The following is a 26,560-nucleotide window of genomic DNA, read 5'->3' as shown; positions in this document are numbered from 1 at the left end:
GGGAAATTTTTTGATGTGGGGACCCAGAAGGGTTTCTTCATAAAAAGGAAAGGGAAAGGGGATGACAGATCAGGCTAAATTGAAGGCCAGGCGGAATAACTCTGTCTTAAAGGCCCTGCAGAAGGAGATCAAGTCCCACAGGGCCCTAGTCTCATGAGACAGAGCATTCCACCAGGTCGGTACCATCACACTCTCATTATGCTATCCTTATCATGCTAATTTAAAAGTACATATCGTTGAGTTCAGTGGCAATGACTTCCTACTAAGCAGCAACAGTGTAGTGGTGCTACTCTGCTCACTGCAGTGACACTACTTCAGCTGTGTCACTGCAGCAATCAGTTGGCCAGGAGGAGTTAACATCAAGCCTGTGTTAACACAGCACAAATTGTGATCCTTCCAGCCACTCCAGCTATTTATAGCAGCCCAATATGGACTTGATAGAGCTCTGGCCTGAGGCTGCAAAAATTGAGGTGTTGCCCAGCCCATGAAACCAGTCGCTTCAAGTGTCCCTATTTTTTAGGGACATCCCTGATTTAGAGAAGCTGTCCCAATTTCTGATTTGATCCTGGAATGTCCCACTTTTCCTTAGGACGTCCCTATTTTCATTGGATAAGTGTTGGAGGGCCTGGAGTTATATGACCCCCCACCCCGAGCCATCAGAAGGCAATCCAATATACAGAAGTTTTTGTAATGTTTAATGTTTTATTATGTTTCTATTTATGTTGGAAGCCACCAAGAGTGTCTGGGCAACTCCGTAAGATGTGTGGGGTATATATAGTAAAATTATCATTATGGAATGGGACGTTCCTATTTTCATCAGAGAAATGTTGGAGGGTATGTGAAACATGGCTAGTGAGCTGAATTCAGTTTCCTTAGTCCTTAGGTATCCCAGGCTGGTGTTTGCTCACTCATGAGCAAATTTCCCAGTCAATAATCCTAAACCATGGTTTGAGTTTCTAGAAATCATTGCAATGGGAAAGAAAGGGTAATTTGAAATTCCCAATGCTGAGGAAAATGAAGGCAAAGGTAAGTTAATATCCCAAGATTGCAACTGAGTGGTAGAATCAAAACTAGAATCTATTTAATCCTTCTGTCAAACTTTACTTGGGGGTGGGGGTGTCAGTGTGGTGTTGTGGCACAGCATGTGAATAATATACATAGTTTCTACAGTTCAAATCATGCTCAGCTGACAACATGAAAGAACGCATAACTACAACATAACAAAAGTAGTCATAAGCAATAAACAAAACCTTGAAAAGCACATAACCAAACTGAACAACTCCCACATAAATCACAAGATACAAAAAGACCAGCCACAACACCCCAGCCTAAGAGTCTGTTCAACAGTTTCAGCTTTTGTAGCTGGAGTCAGTCAGGGCCCCACCCTCCCATATTAAGGCTGACCTCAGTTACTAACTTATTGAGTAGACTTTAGAAAAGAATACTTCTGAATCTCAAGCCACCATCCTATCTGCAAAATGGGTGTAATAATATTGGTCTACCTTACAGCTTCTCTGTAGCAGTTTGGACATCCAAAAACTTCATATGCTTTGTAAATATTATTTTTTCTTTTTTAGTAATAAATTTTTATTATTTTCTTTTTTCCAGTTCTTTAACATCATACAACACATGATCAACAACTATACAACAGATAGCTTTGCCAAGCTCCGACCTCCCTCCTCCCCTCAACGAGTAATTTATTTCTTTCCACTCGCGTATTTTCCTAATTTTACTTAAAATAAAAGATGTAGGATTTATTTCCATCCCGCTAGTGTCTTCATATCTTTATAGTTATCTTTTACATATTCATACAAATTTACTCCATTCTTTCTGGAATCCCGTATCACCCTGGTCCCAGATTCTGCAGGTCAGTTTGGCCATTTCCATATATTCTAATATTTTTGTCTGCCACTCCACTATCAAAGGTGCCTCTTGAGATTTCCACTTTGGGGCTATCAATATTCTTGCCGCCACAGTGGCATACATAAACAACCTTTGGTCTGATTTTAAATATTATTTCTTGTACTCATATGTCACCATTTAGTTTTTGTAATGCTTTGCTTTCATCACCATATAGTGCAAAAGAGAGAGAGCCCTTTTGCACAGTATTTGTTTTGCTTGTATAATGTATTATAATGTGGTAACATTGGAGAACTGCATGCTGATTAGAAGATCAAACACCCAGTTACTATGGAAACAGTGACCCGCTGCAAGGATAATTACTAGTAAGAAGCAATAGTGAACACATTTTTTTTATCAGCAGGAAGAATAAATTGGTTCAAAATCCCAGCGTATTCACTGATCTGAATTAAACCCATCTGGTTAAATCAATACAGATAAGTGATAGATGCATTCCTTCTGGACTGCCTTTGCCAATATATTTTATTTGTGTGATCTAACACCTGTGACTGCCTTTCCCGCGCTCCCATGAGACTCTAACTGGAAACCTTGTGTGTTTTGAAGCACAGCGCCCTGGTGAATTGTCTCCAGAGATATAATCAGACGACTTGGTGTTTTAATTCATTGAAGGTGAGGTTATGTAGGGAGCACGTAACAACCGCTGTATTATACCAAGAATAAGTGGCTCTCGGGTGTAAATGCAGAGGGGTTGTCCACATCAGCCATCCAGAGAAAAGGTCTGCCTATAGGTTTTTCCAATGAAATGGTAAATACAGCTGGTATAGTGAATGTGGGAGGATAATTCCTAGATGCCTCTGCTGAGCAACAACCCAGAGAGAGAGCTTCCACCTCCTTACTTTGAGAAGTGGTGTCAAAAGTAAGTCAAGCAACAAGAGTTGGCCATTTACTGCAATAAAAAGGATTGCAGATCTCTAAACAGAGAAAAGTGGGTACAGAGGGCAGGATTCACCTAATGTGCTGTGTCAGCAGAAGCCCTGTGCAAGGACTTCTACATGCACAATGGGGCTTCCTCCTTATGCCCCCCAAAATTGGGTCTTGGGGCGTTCAAGAGAAGCCCCAGAAGAACACATGTAGCAATCATTCCTCAGACAGAATGTTTGTAACAGCACCCCGTTGAATTCCATCAGAATTTCCTACTGACAGGTCAATCAGTATTCAGTTGGGTTCAGCTTGATCATCATCAACAACAACAACCCAGAAGCGTTTATTCCTGGTAGCTAGAAATTCTAGCAGTTCTGCTTGCAGTACGAAGGCTAGAGAGGCATAAATCTTACTTTGGCCTGCAATGTATCATCCTCTTTGTTCAGCTCTTGGCTTTTAACATTTGCATATGATGCTTTTAGGAAGCGATGCAAAATGACAGAGCAGTTGGTGCCTTGTCATAGACAGTCATTGCTCTCACTTGTCAGTTACACAAACAAGCATATTGCTCTCTGCCAGCCTTTGTTTTTTCTATTCGGAGGTTTTACCGATGTAATAGTTTTAAGACCCAGCACTTTAAATATATGTTCCCCATAAACAGTAGGCTTTCTGTTCCCTTTAGTGTCTTTCAGACATCTTCTGGCCTATTCCCTACCGTGATTTGACCTCCTTTAGTAATATTTTACCTTCTTGCTGGGAGACCAGTTTTTATAAGTTGTTACACCTTTGGCAGTGATTGTGCCTTGTAGGGTGTTGTTTGCTTACATTTATCCGCTTTTGTTGCTGGCGTTTCGCCTCTCTTTCTGTCAAAATAGAAATGCAAAAATATGGAGGCAAAAAGGAAGTAAAGGAGGTGAGGTGTAGGTGGGTTCAGGCATGACCCAAGACCAGAATTCAGCTCAAAGGGATTTATTGTAACACCAGGAACAAGAAGAACAAAAATGGCAAACAGGGGCACTCAGGCCAGTATTTATATACACTTTAAGCTGTCCCAGGCAAAACACCTGGCCCCGCCTGTGATAGGTCGCCTAATGCTGTGACTGGCGAATCATAACGCTGGCCCTATCGCAGCATGGATTGGCTGCCTGCCAGTTACCTGCAAATATCATTGGAGGGTTTTAGAATCCTCCCTGTCTTTTGTTATGCAGGTGAAGCACCTGAACTCCAGGAGGCATTAAGGCCTAGACCTGCAGTGTCATGCATACAGCCTGGCTTTGGCCTACGATGCCTGCATACATAACAAGAATGCTTTAGGTGAGTGGTAGAGCACATGCATAATATAATGCATTTTTGTATGCTATGGTCACAAATATATGGATTTATTTTTTTAATGCGCTTTAAATGTATGTTGTTCATCTACCCTACAATTCATCTGCTAGTCCAGTTGGTTTCTGTGTGTGCAATATCTTGGGCTGGCCCAGTATATATCCAGACCTATTCTCTGATTTTCGAGAGGATTGAAGATTCAAAAGATGGTGACCCTAATTCTTACCTGTTGTGGCTGGAGTGGGCAGAATTTATCACGGAGAGACTAATCTTGGCAACTTTGTCTTTGGCAATAGTGCTGTGTTCTTAAAGTGCTCATCTATTTAAGGGTGAGCTTTTTAAAAAAAGCCCCCTTTTAAAGCATTTCATGGCTATCTCTGAAAACAATAAGATAAATAATATTTGTTTTTTATTTGAAGCAGTGAAAGCCTTCTCTGACCAGTGTGTGTACCCAAAGCTTGGTGATTCGAGCCTACACAGGGACGGATGTGGGTCCCCCAAAGTTGATGGGCATTGACATTAAAATGGTGTGCGTGTACCACATCATGCGATCAATTATGTGGGGTGGGGCTTACCTGGGCCTCCCCAATATTTTATTCATGTTGGCAACCCTGCCTGTGGGCAGGATTCCTTAATTGTATAGAAATCATATTGCAGGGGGTTGGACTAGATGGCTCTTGGGGTCCCTCCCTACTCTACAATTCTAGGATTCTGAAAACAAAACAACAAACCCCCAAATCCACCAATAATTAAAGCATTTCCTTGTGTTCTTTTCTCTCCTTTGGGGTTGACTTTAAAGGGTGAAACCTGGACTTGGTGCTTTGAGAGCTGTATTCCTGCCATCCACTGTTATTCTTTTCTTTCCAATTCAGAAATGAGAAAACCTGGTGCCATCCAGATGTTTTGGACAACAACTCCTGCCAGCCCCGGGCAGCACAACTGATGGGAGTTGTAGACCAAAACATCTGGAGGACACCAGGTCCGTAAAGGCTGATGTAGTCCTTTGTTTAAAACAGGACAATAGAAGCGACCAGCCCCCTCTCCTCCCCTCCTGAGGGTTTTCTTTCCTCTCATGCATAGGTGCTAATCTCTTTAAGTGTTCAATTGTTGAACAAAATGTCTGGAAAACTCTGCCTCTATGGACTCCAGGCAATTTGTCACTGTTTTCTATTTGTTTCTCAAGGATTTTAAAAATTAGGCGTGGTCAGAAGTCGACACTGTAGACTGAGCGACATCTAGTGGAGATTGAGGAGACAGGCCTATAGCAGCTTTGTCTGATTTGGCAGGGTAGTGTAAACAACATTGTTAGATAGATGGATACATAGAGATGTATATCAGGCCTTTAAAAAAAATACCCTGCTTTTACGTGGAGGTCCATGGATTTTTGGTCCATATCTGCTCATATTAATGTTATAGCACCTGCTTTTCCAATAGTATTTATGGGACATCATAGTCATCTTTGACTATAAATAAAAATCTTTACATATTGAGGTATCAGCACTACCAAAGAAGGCAACAATCATGATTTGCCACGAGATGTCTGGCATTTCAGATTTACTCTCTTTACACTGCAGGTGATAGCATGAGAATGAAATACTGATAAAACTGAAAAAAGTGAGGAGCTGCTAACTGGTTTTTTGTTTTTTTGTTTTTGCAACTACTGGAGTAAGAAAACACTGACATTTTATTTAAAATGGTTATTTGGGTGAATAAAAATGTGCCAGTTTGGCTACTGGGAATCTCAAGGAAGGTGCTATTTCAAAAGTAGAATAACTAGAAATGGAGATGCTAATTGAAAACTGTAAAACTGAGGTTGCCCTGGAAGATTTTCATTGAGTGTTTTAAGTTAGGGTGCACCAGACATCTCTGTGGTGATGGAAACTAAGCAGGGGTGTGTGGGGGTGGGGGTGTAAAAAGTAAAGTAAGCAATTCCTTAGTGATTTCAACGCTTCTGGATTATGTATGCTGAATGCCAAGTCCCTTGCGTAAAGCAGCAGGGATTGAAGTGGTTTAAGGAGTGTAAAAATACAAGATTTTGCAAGTCACAGATTTGTTCTTAACCCCAGCCTGCCTTGGGATGCAAACCGTCAACTGTATATAGAATTTCTATTTGAAGCCTTCATTAAATCCAGTATAAAGGCAATGTCAAAGGGTCTGTTTGTATGTATATGAAGATTTGTATATGAGACGTGCATTTTTAAAACATAAATGTACATTTTAAAAAGATGGTCTAACTGTGATAAAAATCTTTAAGTAGACTAACTGAATTTTCAAACAGTTTGTAGCTGTTCATTTTATGTAGCCCATCCTAGTTTCCATTGTTTTGTAGGAAGGGTGCCCTCTGGTGGTAGCTTAGGGAAATAGCTCTTAAACTGAAGAAGTTTTGATGTTTGTTATTATTGGTGCATGGTTGCCCAATATAATACAGTACAGCCTATTCACTTGGAACAAGCGTTACTGGTGTGTCTCTACTGAATTACAGTAGAGCAAAAGTTACAGCAATATAGTTTGATAACTGTGAACTAAACAAGATCTACCACGGGAATAACAATGGAGTTAACAGAATAATGAAACACTTGAGGTTCATTCAGAAATCATTCATATAATAACATCAGTCATTGAAGCCTGTAGAAGACAGCCTGAAAAATTGTGAAGCTCAATACACAGATATCCTGGAAAAGGGAAGGACCTTAATTACAGTGCTGCGTTCATCCTGGATATGGAGAAGGATCACCACATTTTTCTCTTTCTCATGCCACACACACCTTTTCCTGTTGTGTACCAATGGCATGCAGAAAATAGGCTCCTGTGCCTCTTAAAAATTCATTCCCATCCTCATAAGGTTCTACGGCCCAAGTCCTGCACTTATCTTTCTGCCATTGGGCATGCATGATTGGGGCCCCCACTTAGCCACCACCAATAACGACGAAATACATCACTGTGTTCACTGGAAAAAGTGAGCTGGTCTGGAAGCCCTCCTTGCAGCATATTGATGGTCAAGATGACCCTTACCTAATTGGTAGCAGCTGTAGCAATGAGCTCATACAGGTTTCACACACTTTGATGCATCCCCAAGTCCCAGGCATAGCTAGAGGGGGGGGTAATGGTTAACACAAGCCACCTATGTCCCCATTTGACATGCCTGGGCCTATAAAGATTGTGTGTATATTAACTTGGGTGCAGAAAAGCCATCTCCTCGCTGTGGAGTCTGTCCCACAGAATTATGTGAGGAGGGAGCCATTGGACCTTTGCTGTAAGTTTGTTCCCTTCTTTAATAAATCATTAGACCTGGTCATTCCCAGTGGTTTGCACATCTTTCTTTGGAATTCCTGTGTTTCTGAACTCTGCAGGGCGTTTCAATCACCCAAAACTTGGGGTCAAAAGAAGACACCAACTATGCACTAGTTTAATATAGCTCCATGATATATTTGAAGAACTGTTGTCAAATACAAGTGACAAAGAAAAAGCTTCACTACTGGCAAGTGTAGCCACAGATGGTATTTTATCAATAGGCCATCAAACTCAAACGTAACATTTCTCAACCATTCATTAAAATTTGCAGTTTCACTGAATGGGCAAATTAGATTCAGCATCAAATGATGCATATTGGAACAAAACAAAATCCTAACTGCACATCTACATTGATAGGAGTCTGAAATAGTTGTGACTACCAGGAAAGAAGTCCCATCTCACTGAAAGCAGTGTGTTATGTCAATGGAAAATAGGCAAAATCTGAGTTAGAAATGATTCGTATGTGTAGAATTTTGGCCTAAGGCTATAGTCCTAAGCACATTTATTTGAGAACAAGCTGCATGATCTCTTGAATTAATATGCATTGGATTGGTTTGTAAATTATCTTCAAAATGCATTTGAGTAACTGTGTTTCTCTGTTGTAGGTATGTGCCAAGCAGTTTGTGCATGCCGTTTCTGATGTTGAGCTATGCTGGAGAATAGATTAGATTCCTATGCATGTCTGCTTAGAAGTAACTCACTGAGTTTAACTTATTCTTGTGCAAGTATGTATAGGATTTCAGCCTCATTCTTACTAATTAAGCTACCTTTATGTGTTATAACTACAGTACTGAACTAACAGCACATAACCTATGCATGACTACTCAGAAATAAGCTTCACCAAGCATCAGTCTTACGGTAGATCTGTATATCTCTCAAGACTCTTTTTGTACCCCTGCAAATGTACAGGTAAAATTGTGACTCTATAATGAACAGTTTATAGCAGACTCACAAAGATGCTTTGGCCACATTCTTGCAAGCCTGTCTTATTTATCCTATGACTTTTTTCTTACACTAGGACTACAGGTCTAGGAAAGGGTCCCATTACAGTGAGAATCATTCACAGGGGCCTCTCTATATGGCCCTTTGATTCTCCCAGCACACACACCCCCCCCAGCCACAAGCCTCAATAACCTTGCTTCTCAGACAGAGGTCTGTGTGAATGTGCATAGAAACTATACTAAAGAAAAGTCACATGAATTGTTCTTCCCACCTTTGCCTCTGGTCCTAACCACCACTATGTATTATATTTTGCACCTGAGATCCCAGCAGCCCTATGTTGTGGGATATCTTTTGGTTTTTTAGGGGTCAGCCATAAAAATAATTTATTCTTTGACTGGAATTAAGGAGAATTCTTGTTTGTCTTTAAAAAGAATTTATCGCATTTGCTAGAACCACCTGACATCAATTTAAGGGAATTTGTGTTCGGTGAGAAAGACACCCAAGACTGGAACAGCTGACTTGAGTCTGCAATTGGGAAGAACAAAAGCATGACTAGTAATTGTGTTCTTGCCTCCACCCTTCTTTCTCATGACCAGATAAGCTGTGATAACTCTGAACATAAAGTGACAGTCAAGAAGGAACACTTTGTATACTTGGCTGGATTACGTTAGTGTTCCCAATTATTTCAAGCGTGTTGCACACAACATCCTCTCTGAAAGCTACATTTCTTTTTGGTAATCTCTATACAAAAAAAAAAGTTGTTTAGGACCATTCTTGGAAAATATACCTTTCTTAAATTGCAAATGTTTTTATCATGTGGCTTTACAAGTGATGTTATTCATCTCACTCTGTTTTAATTTTAAGTTAGTAAGTTGGGAAACAACACCTAACATTTGTATTGAATTTGCAAGTGTTCAAAGTGCATCCATCGCATGCATTATCTAAATGTAATGCTGAACATCAACCCTGTAAAGGAAGAAAGAAATCCTCCACAATGCGGATGAGGCTGGGGAGGAGACTGAAGGCTGAGAGAGACTGCTAGCATTTTGTGGAAGGAATTCAAGTGCATACTGGGAAATATAGTTTTGTGCACAAGAACTGCACTTTTAAAATGGAACAGTTTTTTTGCTGTCAGAAAAGTGATGTGGAAGTTTATTCGGAAATATGGAGATGCATAAATGCTCCATGAGCAAATCAGGATGAATGCTCTTTGTTGCAAAAATGACAATGAATGCTCAGTAAAGACTGGAAATAATCAAACCCCTGCTTAAGTTTTGTGCAAGCAGATCAGGATGAATGCTCTATAAATAGGCCATCTGGATCACTTTATGCAGTGCTGCTTCTGGCTGACCTGAACACAAGCTGGATAAGCTGCAGCAAATGTAATGGATCCATGAGCAGACAGGTGAAGTGATTTGGTAAACTCCCATCACCCCTCCTTTCCCTGTGTCATGCTGCAACCTTGGTCAGCTAGAAGGCAAAAGACATTGTCAACTCTCACCCAAGTAAACAGAAATGAATAGGTGCACAGCGTGCTTCGGGATTATGAATGGTGAGGCATTTCTAGCCGATACTTCATTTGCCTCCAACAAGCACTTGGCAGGGTTTCTATAATTTGAAGCATGGGGAGAAATAATTTGCAATTGGCTCTGTTGCCACTAAATGCTGGAATCTTAATTCTATTAGGGCTGCAGGATTGAGGTTTAGTAACATAGCAAGTTGTTTTCTTTTTTTTAAAATATTTTTTATTAAACATTTTATAACAAACAAAAAATACCAAAAATACCAAAAATACAAAGAACATCATTACAACAAAAAAACATCAATACAAACAGAAACATAAACATATCATCTTTAATCAACTTTTTAAATCATTGTCTTTTTGGCTTCCCCAACTCCCCACTATCTGATTTTCATTTTGAATATCACTGTAGCAGTTTCTATTTCATCTCTTTTACTTCCTTCATGCTATAATCTCCTTAGTTCCTCTTAATGCAAGTTGTTTTCTACTGAGTCAGACAAGTCTGTCTATGTAGCTAAGTACTGTCTGCACGGACCCATGGAAGCAGTTCTCCAGGGTATCATACTGGAGGCATTCCCAGTCCTGCCTGGTGATGCCAGACTGGCATGCAAAGCAGGTACTCGACTACCAAGCTACAATCCTTCCTAATCCTGGAGAAAAGGGAAACTGGATCCACACACTGCATTTTTGTGGGCATTTAAAGGGTCCTGTTTTTCTTTTACACTCTTTTGGAAGACACTCAGAGTGGCTGGGGCAACCCAACCAGATGGGCGGGCTACCAGTAATAAATTGCTGCTGCTGTTGTTATTTATTTGTTAGCACACATTTCTCTGTGTATGTACATCTTTATATGATGGCTCATTATATAGCCATGTATTTGGTAGAGTTATACAGTTATACTGTAAAGCAAATAAACTCTCTCTAAATTTTCTTCAATTTTTCTTCCCCCCCTCCCCAATAAAACTGCATTGCAAAACAAATGCAAAACAAACTTTGCAAAACAAACACACTGTTTCCATTTATATTGCAAGAAAGCCTGCCCAATGGACCAATCCAGCTCATGTGAGCTGCTGTTTTTCTATAAATTCATGCTGATGACATGCACAGAGTTCAGAGCCACTTACCTTTTGAGTAGCAGAAAAAATGCCTGCAAATAGTCAGTGCTGGGAAGTACATTACTCCACTGCTGTGAGCTGATACTGCTGGGGTCAGAATGGGTAACCTATAATCTGTAACTGCCTCAGACTGCAGTGGTTGTATGGACGCAACCTTCCCCTTCCCCTTCCTTTGCAGCATTATTTCTGTGCAGATGCTGTCCTGTGTAGCCTCAAGAAGTGTACCTGAATTCTACCCTTCCATAAACAGAACACACAAAATCAATGATGCCAGTTTCTAAATCACTTTGATTGGCCAATATAAGAAAGAAATTTGTTGAGGACCGCAGCTGTGCATGGGTTGGGCTACTGTGAAATTGGTAATAAAAAGTCTTTTGACAAGGAGCCAGGCTCTTTGCTAACTAGTGTCCTTCAAAATCAGCTAAATTTAATGTTCTATATTTAAAGCAGTTGTGTCTTTTATCTGTCAATAGTTTTGAAAGAAATTAAAATCCTGCTTATCAGGATGTTACTCAGATAGGTGTACCATTTTTAAAACTGTAAGATGGACAAAATATGGGAACTGCATCAATTAGGCTGCATTATCTCCTTATATCCTGTCAGCAGTTCTGTTTAAGAATTCAGGAACTTGATAGGGATTTGGAACCCAGTACCTCTAGAAGTAATTGCTTAGGTCTGGAATTTACTGGATGCATTTTCAAAGACAAACTTCAGATGCACAGTAAATGGAACCTTTTATATATTAGTGACTTTCCATTACAAGGGCCTTTACTAGTTTATATAGTGTCATGTTATGTGCCAAGGAAACCTGCAGTATTGATAATTGCAGGGATTATGGTCTGCCCTGATCCAGAACTCCAAATATGCTTCAAATTATCCGTGCAAATACTTCCCCCCACTGATGCACCGCAAAGGTGTACTTGTAATGAGCTTCTCCCCCATAGAGATGATTGAGGAGGCATGTTGTGTACATGTAAAGGCTCCCGGGCCTAAAGCAAATCAAGGTATACATGTGTTACTGTTAAGTCTGTATACCACCCTTCATCTGCAGATGTCAGAGCAGTTCACATCATAAAAATGCAACACAAAAACACAAAATAAATGATTAAAAGCAATACCAAAAAACCCCCCAACAAACCAGTAACCCACCCATTCTAAACCCCCTCCCACAAACATATTTCAAAGGGGTATAAGATGTTAATGAGCCAAAGGCCAGGTTGAAGAGGAATGTTTTCACCTGGTGCCTAAGGGTGTATAAGTAAGCCACCCCAAAGATTATATCCCCAACAACAACAACAACAACAACAACAGCTTTTTCTGGGGGTACTCAAGGGTATGCAGTGCCTTCACATTTTTTTCTAGAAGAAAAGCACTGATGATGATGATGATGAATAGTAGTAATAATATTTGTATGTTTCTTCAGCCCACTTAGATAGGAAAGGGCCTCTTCGCCTTCCTGCTCATCCAGCATGGGAGTGCAACTGGTTTGTGGTGGTAGAGTTGTGGATTGCTCCAGGCATCTGCAGCCAGTCTGTTGCGCTTGTGCTTCTCCTCTTCTGTGTCCAGTAGTCTGCTTATGGGTCAAGCAAAGGTGTGGATGAGCCCAAAGACTGGCTCATGTCACCTTTAGAATAGAGTCCTAACTTAGAAGTCGAAACCCTATGCACACTTTCCTGGGAGTAAACTTCACTATATGTTTCTGGACATACTTCTTCTAGGTAAACATGTATAGGACTGCCTTGGTAAACTGTTTGTAGGTTACTGTGTGGTGTGTGAAGCTAATGTCTAGCCAAACATCTGTGATTTGCCACCTGCACATAGAAAAACTGGGTCATGTCCCTGGATTTGTAACCCACCTCAATGCTTAGAGCTGATGGAACAGCACAAAAACCAAAATTCCTTAAAAGTAATTGCATGCCTACTGAAAACACAGTGTCAAAATTAAATTTACCCTGTAGTCTTGACTAATTTGCCTGTATGTTTGGCCTAATTTATTTGCATTTGTTTTGTTCACATTATAATTTAAAATTGTCTTGTCCCTAATTAACATTTCTTAGTTATTGCTAATGATTTAACTGAGCTGTTTATGTTAGCAAACATAGTTGTGTCTTCAAAACTCAGGTAATTGACCTGCAGACTTCAAACAATTTACTGTTGAGTGATCTCATTCATACCAGCAGAATTATCCCCAACCAAATAGCTTAAGTTCTGCAGTGATGGTTTAGTACAGTACTAGGAATCCTGGATATAATCCTGTTTGCTGTAATTTTATTATTATTATTATTATTATTATTATTATTATTATTATTATTTATGGTGCTTCTTACCTGCCCCTCACCCTATTATTCCAGGGTGGGTTATATAAGATAAAATACAATGACTGTAATCTGATGCTGTAATCCATACACAGCAAGCCTTTCAGCAGAAGTTAGTGGGGGGAAGAAACACATTTCTGCTCCAGTTAGCTGTAAGCAAACTCTTATTACTTGCTAAGCAGCAGTTCCCCAGCAGGGGGCTACCAATCACCAGTCATTATCTTGGACAGACACACAAATTCAGTTCTTTTATCTGAAGCAAACTTTCAGACAGAGATGGCTTAGAAGTACTTAGTGTTTGGATCCTGAGTTCCCAAACCCTTGTGTTTTGTGATCAGATAAATCTATTTGACAACAACAACAAATCATAAACATGATACCTGGATAACTACCGGTAGATTGGTTAGAGCATGGTGCTGATAACTCCAAGGTTGCAGGTTCAATCTCCGTATGGGACAAGCTGCATATTCCTGCATTGCAGGGGGTTGGACTAGATGATCCTCAGGATCCCTTCCAACTCTACAATTCTATGATATGTGCAAACTAACACCTAACTATACTAACAATAACAGAACCATACACAAACATATTTAATATAAAGAATTACAGAGGTGCAGTTACATATAGATAATATTTTAAGATGAGTGATTAATCTTTATCTTTGCCTTTCATTTAAAAAAGGAGCCAGAACAATTTCCTCCTTCGATTTTTGTCTCACAGTGTTTGGGATGATGCATTATGAGACAGGACTGTTGTAGGTTCCCCCTCACCCCTCCCTCCAGAAAGCAACCATGTGTATCTTTCTTTTGCCAATTATGTGGTCTGTTGCTGCCCTTCGGTTATACTGAAGGGCACAGATAACACTTCAAAATTTCCACTCACTAGACTAGAGCCTGCCAGATTCCCATGTAAGCGCTGTCCTTGGTGCTGGCTTCTTCAAAGCATTTGGGAAGAGAGTGAACTATTCCACTACAGTAGGTGTGAATGCTACAAATGGCAATCAGGAACGTGTGCATTTTGAATTTGGGGGTGGAATCACAATTCAGTGAAGATGTAATAATTAAGGGAATATTTGAAACTAATTGACCCCTGCCCAGAATCTGGCAGGCAGAAGACTTAAATTACATTTTAGCATTCCCACTCAAGAAACTGAACTATAGTGCCGGCCATCTGCATTTGTGGAAGAAGAAGAAGAAGAAGAAGAAGAAGAAGAAGAAGAAGAAGAAGAAGAAGAAGAAGAAGAAGAAAGCAAATTCTCTTATCACTGAAGATTCGTGATCTGTTCAGAGGCACAAGAAACAGTGCCAAGACCAAATACTGATTGATTTGTTAATTGTAATTGGAGTTCTTCAGGCCTTTTCTAACCAGTGAGATTTGAAATATAACCAGTTTCATTGGTCTGACAAGCGGTTGCACCTGATTGTTAGGGTGGATTTTGCAGTGTGGATTTGATGCTAGTTAAATTCATGGGTTTTCAGTTTTTGGTTTTCTTCACTGCGATAACAAGACACTGGAAAGCATGTGATGTGCCTTGCATGGAAAGTCACTCTAGACTCAAATCTCGCCAATGATCTGAATGAAGCAGTCAGGGTTCTGACTTTTCCCACAGATTCAGTAATTACAGTCACTGTAATTCTCCAACTGCTTGACTTTACCCTCGAAGGGGCTCTCTTCTACTGTCTCGAGATAGACAGGTGCCAACATCAATATCATTATATAGCAGAATATCTGGTAGAATGGGTGTACTAGTTGGGTATCTAATTTGGCTAAAATAGTTGGTAAAGTCTAAACAGTTAGTGGACACCCACCCAACCGCACCCATATATGTGTATGGTATATGCAATTATAAGGTTCAGTAGTATTGAATAGGTTAACTTCCAGTTGCCAATCAGGCTATGTTGTAGATCTTGCCTTGCTGAGGAGGGAGTTTGAGTCTGCCATTACTTCCTGTCCTCTCCTTCAGAACAAACAAATACATATATGGATTCATAAGTCTTTATCTTATATTTGTCTAAGAGACTGAGCTGTGAATCAGAAAATCTTTGGTTCATATCTGCCTGTACCATGAATTTCCCAGATGACCCCAACCAAGCCTCAGTCTCTCCCATCAGAAGTGTCAAAGAAATGGGGAATAGTGGCATGCCATTCATATGGCACTTAATAGTGTTTAAAACACTTTAGCATTATTATTGTAAGGATCAGTGAGGTAATGTAAACCCCTTGGACATTCTAATGTGTTATAGAAAGGCTGTTGTTACATTTTAGTATGGTAGTGTTGAACGATATTCAACACTAGGTCTCTTCCAACTCTATGATTCTATGATATTGAGAGGTATCATTGGATAAATTGATTCAGAGAGCAGTGCATCTTGGTAGACATTCTTGTTAACAGATGTTGTTCTAAAGTAGAACTTTTAATTAGCTTTTTGTTTGCTCTACTCCTCAACCCCTCTATCCCTTTCTAATTTCAGTTGCAGGATTGGAGTGATTCATTACTGAGTGACTTTGAGAGCTGGTGTAGGGTAAAATGGCTGAGAGACTGAGCTGTGAATCAGGAAGGCCTTGATTAATATATTGCCTTTTCCATAAACATAAGTAGTCTTGGTCAAGGCACTCTCTTACCTCAATTTCCCCCATCTTCAATACAAGGGCTAATAGTGCTGATTTACCTTGTTTATTTAAAGCATTTATAAGTCACTCTTCATTAAAAATAGATCAGGGTGGTATGCAATCCTTACAGCATTGCTGCATGGATTCCAACTAGGTAATGCACATGAAACACTTTGAATGCTTCAAAGTGCTGTATAAATATTAAGTAATTGTTATTGTTATATGTGATGCTGACTTCATGCTGCAATTATTGCATGCCACTGATTATCAGTTGTTGGGAATCGTGAGCAGGAAAGTACTATTTGCACTTGTCTCATTCATGGACTTCAAATATACATCTGGTTGACCACTGTTAGAACAGAATTCTGTGCAAGATAAGCCTTGGCCTGATCCAGACGTCCTCTTCTTGTGTTCTTATTGCTATGCCATTTCTCATTTGTACCTAGCACTCTGTAGCTAAAAGCTCTTTACTATAGGCCCAGTGGGTGAGGTCCATTTTATTTATCTCTCCCATAGTCTCTCCTCTCCCCCATTCTGTAGCTGCTTGCCTTAGAAGCAGAAAGGACGTGTCAGCCGTGTAAACAGAGGATGCTGTACACTGTGAGCCTAGAACCAGAGAGCAACCCCGGAGGAATCCTGTTGCATTTCATTTTCTGATTCCACAGTCAGTTGCATCAAACTTGTATCAGAAGCGACATAATTTTTCCCTGTGTTCTGTTCTTTCAGGCTCGTTGTTCATCTGCTTCTCCTCCCACTCAACTCCTACATACCATTTGTAGCAGAGCTACAGCTCCACAGTACACACACTCCAGTGGAAAAAATAGCCAGAAGGGGATGGGGTATCCTGCTACATAGGGCTAACTCGGTTTTTATTGAACGGAATGTTGAACATCAAACCTTTTGACTGATGACTGCAGAAGGACTTCATCTCCTTAGGATCAATAAAATGCTGCATACGTTGGGCAGTGATTGACCACTTCAAGCTATACTTAGACCAACCATCCTATTATTTTTACCATAATATTTATTTGCTCTAGACCACTTTAAGATCAATATCATGAAGGGCTTGGCCTTTGTTGATGACTTTTGCTTTCACCTGGTTGACTTGTGCTGTTTAGCTATAGCTTGTTAAAAATAAATAAATCCTGCTGCACTCATAATTAGGGGGTACAGTATATATATGGTATGTATGCATAACTCACACACGGCTGAGTGTGTTTAGGTGTGTCTACATAGTACTGGGTTAGTATTAAAACAAGAATTGCTGAAATGCCAAACTAGCACAGCCTTCCAAAAGGAAGTTCATGTTGCAAGATGTCTTGCACTGTGTTCACCTGTATGGACAGTGGCACACATTGATTTAATTATTTCCCTGATATCTGGGACCAATGAGCAAAGTTAAGAACATAATAATTGCCTTGCAGGATCAGATCTGCATCAAGGCTAACACTTTTTCCCATTTCAGGCTGAATCTTAGACCAGGATTTTAAGACCTGGAGCAGGAAGTGCAATTGCACCTGCCCTAAACTCACATTGAGAATGGAAAGTAGATGTTTTTAAAGCCTAATCAGTTTCATCATGGATTTAGTGATGGTCACATGTAATGCTGAGAGTAGGAAGAAGACATGTGTGCAAGAGAGTGAGCTGCAAACCCATTGCCAGCTCCCTCTCCCCGTTCCTTGGTTTTAGTTGTCGGTGTGAACTACTTATCTGTCTTAAGTAGAGCTGGTTTACCTGTTAACTCTAAGCCAAACTATGACTTTGTGTGAATATGTAAGCTCTTGGAGGCAAGATTGCAGCTGCTCTGCTTCTTCTTTGGTGCTGCTGCAGTCTTGTAAGCTAAGCTGTGGTTTGACTTCGTGTTCAGACCTGGGATCATGGATTGTCTTGCTCCAGACAAACCACAAGCTGTATCCACATTTTGCTCTTGGATTTGCAGCTCATGTATACCAGAAGGAGCGCCTCCGCCCCCATTGTCCGGATACTGAGATCCAGCTTCAAGGGCCTTCTAGTGGTTCCCTCATTGTGAACCAAGGAGGGCCTTCTTGGTAGTGGTGCCCGCCCTGTGTAACACCCTCCTGTCAAGTGTCAAGGAAATAAACAACTATCTGACTTTTATACTACATCTGAAGGCAGCCCTGTATGAGGAAAGCTGCAATGTGTGGCATTTTACTGTGGTTTTATAATTTGCTGGAAGCTGCACAGAGTAGCTAGGGTAAACCAGTCAGATTTGTGGCATATACTGTAAAGTATTATTATTATTATTATTATTATTATTCATGTGGTGTGGCATAAGTCATGAAGAGAAGCAGGCACTGGGAAGGAAAGCCTTGTGAAAACTCTAAAATATACCCTGATTGCTGGTTGTGTCTTTTAGGAGAAGGTAGTAGCACACTGTGCCAACTCTCCTTCCCACTGGAAAGGATTTGCCTTCCTGTGTAGAAGCTTTTCAGTGCTTGCACTATCTCATCTTCTGCTTGACATTCTTGCAAAAGAACACCCCACAGAATTACTCCCTCCCTTTGATCAACAGGGGGAGGAATGAGAAAATAGTGAATGTGGCCTTCGGTTCAGCGACCTCCAGTTTAGTTACATGACTTATTTGGGAAAGAAAGATTAGGAAAGGGAAGCTTGTAATAAACTATTCTAGTATTGACTGGGTAGGTGCTGATGCACCCATTAATGTGATTAGGAAGAGAATAATCAGTATGTAATATATCTTTTGTATCTGGTGGTATATTGGGAATAGTCATAGTTACCTTCCACATTAAAAAAGAGTAACCATGTAGAACATAAGCAGTGAGTATGAAATACCCCCAATGAGTTGCAAAGCTAATGACAATGTGAGATTTGCTGCATGGGTTTGAACAAAACAGTAAATTACAACAAATATTACATTTGAAATGCTTTCCCTGACTCTGTGCTGGAAAATAAAATGCATGGAAGCCATTGGGGGGGGGGCGGGGCGGGGAATGAAATACTTATATTGAGGAAGTGCTCTAGTGTTGATCTTCACTTGCACCATTGTACCAGCTATAATATTTGGATAGGTGCTTCATTTGGACAAAAAGATTCCTGCATTGCATGGGTTTGGAATAGATGACCCATGTGGTCCTTTCCAACTCTGCAATGCTATCAATCTATGTAGTTAAGAGAGTTTAGTATGGAGAAAGAAGAAAGGAACAAAAACCTCCTATTTATAATGAAGGACCAGCTCTCCAAATATTACAGCTGATACAATGGTTCAATTAGAGATCAACATAATTCACTAGTGGACTTCCTCAATGTATGTGTTTCTTTTTCTCCTCGTGGCTCCCATATATGTTATTTTCCAGGCACAGAGGTCATCTGTACAATTCTACAAGATAATAGCAAACTGTTGTGAAGTCTGAAGTTTTCTTAATTTGCCACTCAAGCTTGGACTGGAAGATTTCCAGCTCAAGCAGTCTCAAACTACCAGATTATCTTAACATTGGCATCCTGCAGAGATTTTAGTAGTCTGCAGAGTGAATTTTCTGAGATGCAACAGCTGTAGCAAAATATAATGCAGAGATTAATATTTTTTTTCTGAAGGATTGGAGAGTTTCGAAAAGGGGGATTTGTATAGCAAGGAAAGAAAGGAAGTATATGGGGGATGGAATTTTCTAATGAGGGGAGGGAACCCTCTGTTGCCTAATCACTGATTTGTTGTGTAATGATGTAAAGATGTACTAAATGAGCATTTGGATGTCCCATAATCTCATGTGAAATCAACAAAGAGTCTTATGGGACCTTAAAGACTAAGAATTCTTTTTATGTCATAAGTGTCTGTTGACTGTAGTCCACTTTACATGGCAATTTTTTTTTGTGTGTGTGTGTGTGTGTGTGTATGTATGTATATATATATACACACACACACACACACACACACACACACACACACACACACACACACACAGAGTGTGTAGAGAAGAAAATGAGAGTCAAATAACAAGGAAATGTCAAAATTTCCACCTGACAATTCAATTAAATTTTAAATGTGTGCAAAATAAATACGGTGGCCATTCACACTAGCAGTAATTGGTGATAAACAAAAGAGCGGCTTTGAAATACCGCCCCTGGGATGGCAATAAAATATTTCCAGACTAGGAGAAATAAAAATGTATTCCTTTCAGATTTGCATAACATACTCTTTCACAAGGATATTGCTGTACCTTGCAGAGACTTGTTTGCTCCTTTACTCATAGAATCATATAATTGTAGACTTGGAAGGAACCCTAAGAGTCATTTAGTCCAACCCCCTGCAATGGCCATCTGTCTTAAAAACCTCCAAGGAAGGAGAGTCCGCCACCTTCTGAGGGAGTCCGTTTCACTGTGGAACAGCCCTTACAGTCAGAAAGTCCTTCCAGATGTTTAGTCAGAATCTCCTTTCTTGTAACTTGAATCCATTGGTTTGGGTCCTAGACTCTGGAGCAGTAAAACACAAGCTTCCTCCATCTTTCATGTGACAGCCCCTGAGGTATTTGAAGATGGTCATAATATTTCCTCTCAGTCTCTTCTTTATCATGCTAAACATACCCAACTGTTCCTCATAAGGCTTTGTTTCCAGACGCTTGATTCTTGGTTTTCCCCCTTTGCATATGTTCCAACTTGTCAATAGCCTTCTGAAATTGTGGTGCCAAGAACTGGACACAATACTCCAGGTGTGGTCTGACCAAGGCATACTAGAACAGGACTATGACCTCCCTTGATTGGGACATTATAATTCTGTTGATGCAGCCTAGAATAGTATTATCATTTTTGGGTGCTGCATTACACTGTTGAATCAAGTTAAGGTTGTGGTCTACTAAGACCTCTAGATCCTTTGCACACGTACTACTGTCAAACCAGGTGCCCCCCATCTTATATTGGTGCAGCTGGTTCTTCCTGCCTAAGTATAGAACCTCCCATTTGTCCCTGTTGAAATTCATTTTGTTAATTTGGGATCAGTTCTTCAATCTGCTGAGCTCATCCTAAGTCCTGATTCTGTCTTCTATGGCATTGGCTACCTCTGCCAGTTTGGTGTCATCTGCAAATTTGATGAGCATTCCCTCAATACTTTCATCTAAGTCATTTATAAAGATGTTGAACAACAGGACAGAATCCTGTGGCACCCCACTTGCCACTTTTTTACAGGATGAAGAGGAACATTTAGTGAGCAACCTTTGGATTTGGTCAGTCAATCAGCTACAAATCCACCTAATGGTTACCTCGTCCAGCCCATGTTTTACCAGACTCTCTGCAAGAGTATCATGGGGGACTTTGTCATAAGCCTTGCTGAAATCAAGATGCACTACATCCACAGCATTCCCCTAGTCCACCAAGCGTCTTCTGCTTGCTTTACTTACTCCAGTGGAAGGCTTTTCCTTAGCCTTTTGCATTACTTAAAGGTAAAGGTAAAGGGACCCCTGACCATTAGGTCCAGTCGTGACCGACTCTGGGGTTGCGCGCTCATCTCGCATTATTGGCCGAGGGAGCCGGCGTATAGCTTCCAGGTCATGTGGCCAGCATGACAAAGCCGCTTCTGGCAAACCAGAGCAGCACATGGAAACGCCATTTACCTTCCCGCTGTAGCGGTTCCTATTTATCTACTTGCATTTTGACGTGCTTTCGAACTGCTAGGTTGGCAGGAGCTGGGACCAAGCAACGGGAGCTCACCCCGTCACAGGGATTCGAACCGCCGACCTTCTGATCAGCAAGCCCTAGGCTCAGTGGTTTAACCACAGCGCCACCTGGGTCCCTTACTTGGTGGCCATCAAATATTTGTGCTTACCACATGCCCTGCTCTCTTAGCAGTGGGAGGGGCAGGAATGTCATACTGTGCTCAAGAGTCAGGATGGCTTGAGGTGAGAATCCTTTTACCTTTTACCTTCACAGTTGTGAGCTGGGAAGATTGGTGCCGGTGGGGGTAGCCTTCATCCATCTTTTGCAGAGTCTCAGAGACACTTGAAAAGCAGTGAGAAGTCCAGATGTCTCAAAGGCTTATTGTGGCACCAAGCAGATCCCCTTCCCTTCCCCCAAATCTTGAGCATGTCAGGGTTTCTCCTTGATGCTGCCTTCACCTATTCAGGTGTGATGTAAACATGAAAAGTGGGTGCAGGGTGTATACATCATCCCTATGCATGCTGGTCCCCAACACTTGTGACTTTCCCACATTGAGTAGGAGGGTCTGTATGGGGCTTCTAAGTGTCTTCATAATTCAGGATCACATAAAGGCTCTTAAGCTCATTTAGTGAGCATGATACGAAGCACCCTTTAGGCATGTCCACTCAATGCAGACAAGTCAGGGGTGGAGCATGTGGGGACCAGTGTTTGCAGGTACATTTAGAATGTGGCGTGCCCACCCCCAAAACCTCTGTTTACATAGTTTTAAATGTATTTTTAGTATTTTGTTGGAAGCCGCCCAGAGTGGCTGGGGAAACCCAGCCAGATGGGAGGGGTATAAATAATAAATTATTATTATTGTGTACTATTACATTCCTTGCCTTTGACTGTGTCGACCACAGCAAACTATGGCAAGTTCTTAAAGAAATGGGAGTGCCTGATCACCTCATCTGTCTCCTGAGAAATCTCTATGTGGGACAAGAAGCTACAGTTAGAACTGGATATGGAACAACTGATTGGTTCAAAATTGGGAAAGGAGTACGACAAGGTTGTATATTGTCTCCCTGCTTATTTAACTTATATGCAGAATTCATCATGCGAAAGGCTGGACTAGATGAATCCCAAGCCGGAATTAAGATTGCCGGAAGAAATATCAACATCCTCAGATATGCAGATGACACAACCTTGATGGCAGAAAGCGAGGAGGAATTAAAGAACCTTTTAATGAGGGTGAAAGAGGAGAGCACAAAATATGGTCTGAAGCTCAACATCAAAAAAACCAAGATCATGGCCACTGGTCCCATCACCTCCTGGCAAATAGAAGGGGAAGAAATGGAGGCAGTGAGAGATTTTGCTTTCTTGGGCTCCTTGATCACTGCAGATGGTGACAGCAGTCACGAAATTAAAAGACGCCTGCTTCTTGGGAGAAAAGCAATGACAAACCTAGACAGCATCTTAAAAAGCAGAGACATCACCTTGCCTACAAAGGTCCGTATAGTTAAAGCTATGGTTTTCCCAGTAGTGATATATGGAAGTGAGAGCTGGACCATAAAGAAGGCTGATCGCCGAAGAATTGATGCTTTTGAATTATGGTGCTGGAGGAGACTCTTGAGAGTCCCATGGACTGCAAGAAGATCAAACCTATCCATTCTTAAGGAAATCAGCCCTGAGTGCTCCCTGGAAGGACAGATCGTGAAGCTGAGGCTCCAATACTTTGGCCACCTCATGAGAAGAGAAGAATCCTTGGAAAAGACCCTGATGTTGGGAAAGATTGAGGGCACTAGGAGAAGGGGACGACAGAGGACAAGATGGTTGGACAGTTTTCTCGAAGCTACGAACATGAGTTTGACCAAACTGCGGGAGGTAGTGCAAGATAGGAGTGCCTGGCGTGCTATGGTCCATGGGGTCACAAAGAGTCGGACACGACTAAACGACTAAACAACAACAAATTACATTCCTTAGCACAGGTTAAGTGATGCACTCGCTAGTGGAAGCTGGTGAGTTTGTTTGTTACCCAGTGGAACTTCCATTCACTTCCCTTGGAACACTTTCCTAATGTCTAGATCTCTTTAGTAATAGGCTGTCTTTTGTGCCTTGCTGATGCTGAAATGCAGACACTGGGCCTGAGAAGAGCTCTTCTGTAGCATTTCAGCCATTGCAGTACAGCCAAGTTAGGGCCCTTTAATCGAAGAGTTTTTGGAAATACCCATTACCTTACGCTTTGGACAATGTTGTGCTAAAAATAGACGAATGCATGATTCCTCACTTGGATTAGGGTAAGGACAGTTTATGTGCATTGCTTACTTGCTCAATTATGGGCTGAGAGAGACTTCTGGTTTTGCTGTGGCTTTTCAAGCTCGTTGTTTTACGTGTGTCTTGAAAGGGGTAGCTGTGCCGATTTCAATCAATCATTGTTATAATGAATGCATTTGCAGGAGCAAATACTTCCTAGGTAGGCGGGGCTGGTGTTTTGCAAGGATAGGCTGTTGGGATATGTAATCTGTGGGATGTGCAAGCTGTGGGATATGCAGTCAGGGGATGATAGACCCCACCCCATCTGCCCCTAATATAAAAGATAATAAAAGATCATCTGAAATGTTCTGGGAGGGGATAATTCCCTCCCCCTCTTTCGTAATTAAAAAGATGCACTCTCTGTTTTCATTTCTCATACTCCAATAATCATCCTGTTTTGGTTTGTTTTTTTATTCCTAATGTAAGCACTTCACAAATCAGATAGCCTTTAAGTAATGCATACTGCAGACTAAGATATTCTACATTTTATTACCCTTCCCCCACAGAATTCAGCTGGCTGGGACAGGCTGAGCCCAGATTATGCTGTGTGTTTTCCTTGCTGAAGTCCACCCTCAGAGCAGCATTGGGATCGCCTCTTAATGCAGCTCTCCTAATGCAGCCTCACGTGGACTCTAAAAAAATGACACAATGAGGACCTGACTATTCCCAGCTTCTTCCCTTCTCTCTCTCTCCCTCTCTCAGCTCACTCAGCCATGTATTTAGCTAGGAAGTCGCTACCTGCAGACTGAACAGGCTGCAGCCGGTCTGTTCTGAACATAGCAACGTTTCCTCCTTATCCTCGCAATTCCTTTGTTTTTGGGTGGAGAAAGGCGGCAGGGTGGGGGAGAGAGAGAGAGAGAATAACTGCATTTAATAAGCAAGAGAAGGGAAGACTGGAATGGAGAGATGTGAGGAGAACAGAGCATATCATGTGCTTTTTAGCAGAGGCAGTTGCAGCGGCAAGTCATTAAGCCAGACTGCACCATTTTCTTCCCACCCTGTAACGAGGTGATGCTGGGAGCTGCAAGGAGCTGTCCACCCCTACCTACCCACTTCTAAGGATTGTACAGAGGTGGCTCCATCCTGGCTATCTATGCAGCATATGCAGCCCGTCTGGAAGAATCCCAAGAGACCTTTCCAGCTGGTGGAATTTGTGCATAGGATGAATTTTCTTCAGCTGTCACAGGAAATCTAAAGTGCTTCCTGCTTTTCTGTGAGGCTTCTTCTCCATAGCTCACTGTGTGCATGTTCCTTCCTACATGTGTGGGGGGGGGGAGCAAGGGGGAGACTTAAAAATCAGGATATGCCAATCTTGTGCTGAATTATGGATGCTGCAGAGGCTGGATCACAGCTGTGACCTATCAGAGGGTGCCTGAGGAGGAGGGAGAAAGAGGAAGAGGATTGCCCTGTGGATTTCTGCCTTCCAGCATCACCTCCTCTGTGCCCTTGCGAGATAAACAAATCGCCTGGATCTCAGTGTGGTGGGAACCGACTCCTCTGAGCAGGTGCTCCCCTCTGCAAAATGGCTCACGCCGCTGCTTCTATTAAAAAAGTTCGGGAGGCTGAACTCGATGAAAGGGAGAAGGAGAAAGAGAAGGAGAGAAAAAGGCAAAGGAAAATCTCTAGGGAAAATCGGAAGCGCAAGGTATGAGCAAACATACCCCACCATCACTCCCCCCCCCAATATATATAGGACACGTACACAGGTGTCCCCTGCAAGCTATGCAGCAATGTCTCCCTTTCCACTTTCCATTCCAAAATTTTGCATCCCCTACCCCGCCATACATGTTTTGCTTACTGCAGTGAGAGCAAATAAAATAATTCCTAGCCACATGGGTGCAGGCATATGAAGATGGCCAGTGGCACTTCTTTTGGTTTTCTTCTTTTATCTTCAAAGCTCCCAGGCTCTGTTTTGATCACCCAGGAGCCAGGTGTTTTGTGCCTCCAGCTGTTTTGAAACTGTTTACTGGCAGAGAATACTGCAATTTTGTGCTGCACTTAATCAAGATAGGTTTTGAGGTCGGAGACATTATTCCCTTCCCCCTCTATTTCCATTCTTTGCTGTCAGGTTATTAGCATGCAGTTTTACATGAAATCCAAATGCTGTCAACAGAAAAATCTGTTCTGTTGCTTACCGTAGGCATCAAGTATGGGTCCTTTGCACCTCTATTAACAGGCACTTCACTCTGTTCATATTACAGTATTGTTATGCGATTCATCCTGTAAACTGCAGAAGCTTTGTGTGTTTTTAATTAACTTAGGTTGTCTCCTTCTCCACTTTTCAATACTGACAACCATTCCCCAGCCATTCTTTTCTGAAGTATTTGTAATATTGCAACTGTTTCTGAGATGTGTTTCGGATATGGGAAGCTAGTGACAGCTAAAACACCCTTTCCATCCCAATGCTTGTTGCTTATTTTGTCAGGGAAAATGATTTTCTATAAATTGGAAGAGAATATAACAACAATAGTGGTATTGTTGGATATTGTGGAGACCTGCATTGAGGTTATATTCTTCGCAACTCAGAACCACTCATATATTTTAGGGCCACCTCCCACTTGGCATTTGCCTCTGAAGATATAGAGGTGTGACTTTTTGTTTAAATGTACACTGTCAGAGGTGGAGATCATGAGGGTGTTTACTTAGTAAACAGAAAGAGGGCCTTCTTGGTAGTGGCACCCACCCTGTGAAATGCCCTGTTATCAGATGTCAAGGAGATGAGTAACCATATAACCTTTAGAATA

At 41.3% G+C, this 26,560-nt stretch overlaps 1 protein-coding gene across 13 annotated transcripts in view; it reads left to right on the top strand.

The window, feature by feature from the left end:
* The window catches only part of ANK2 (ankyrin 2), a 316,546-nt gene that overhangs the window by 136,655 nt on the left and 153,331 nt on the right, over positions 1 to 26,560 (top strand). For 4 of the 13 annotated variants that reach the window (XM_088660418.1, XM_088660413.1, XM_088660407.1 and 1 more), the window contains exon 1: positions 23,933 to 25,461. The exons of the other annotated variants lie outside the window; for them this stretch is intronic. In XM_088660418.1, coding sequence (XP_088516544.1) covers positions 25,339 to 25,461 — 123 coding nt within the window. In that variant the 5' untranslated portion in view covers positions 23,933 to 25,338. Of the gene's footprint in view, positions 1 to 23,932; positions 25,462 to 26,560 lie in introns of those variants that run through there. 13 annotated transcript variants of the gene reach the window in all.

Source organism: Zootoca vivipara, chromosome Z1 (genome assembly GCF_965207765.1).
Source record: "Zootoca vivipara chromosome Z1, rZooViv2.hap1.1, whole genome shotgun sequence".
NCBI lineage: Eukaryota > Metazoa > Chordata > Lepidosauria > Squamata > Lacertidae > Zootoca > Zootoca vivipara.
This window is presented reverse-complemented; position numbering and strand designations above follow the sequence as displayed.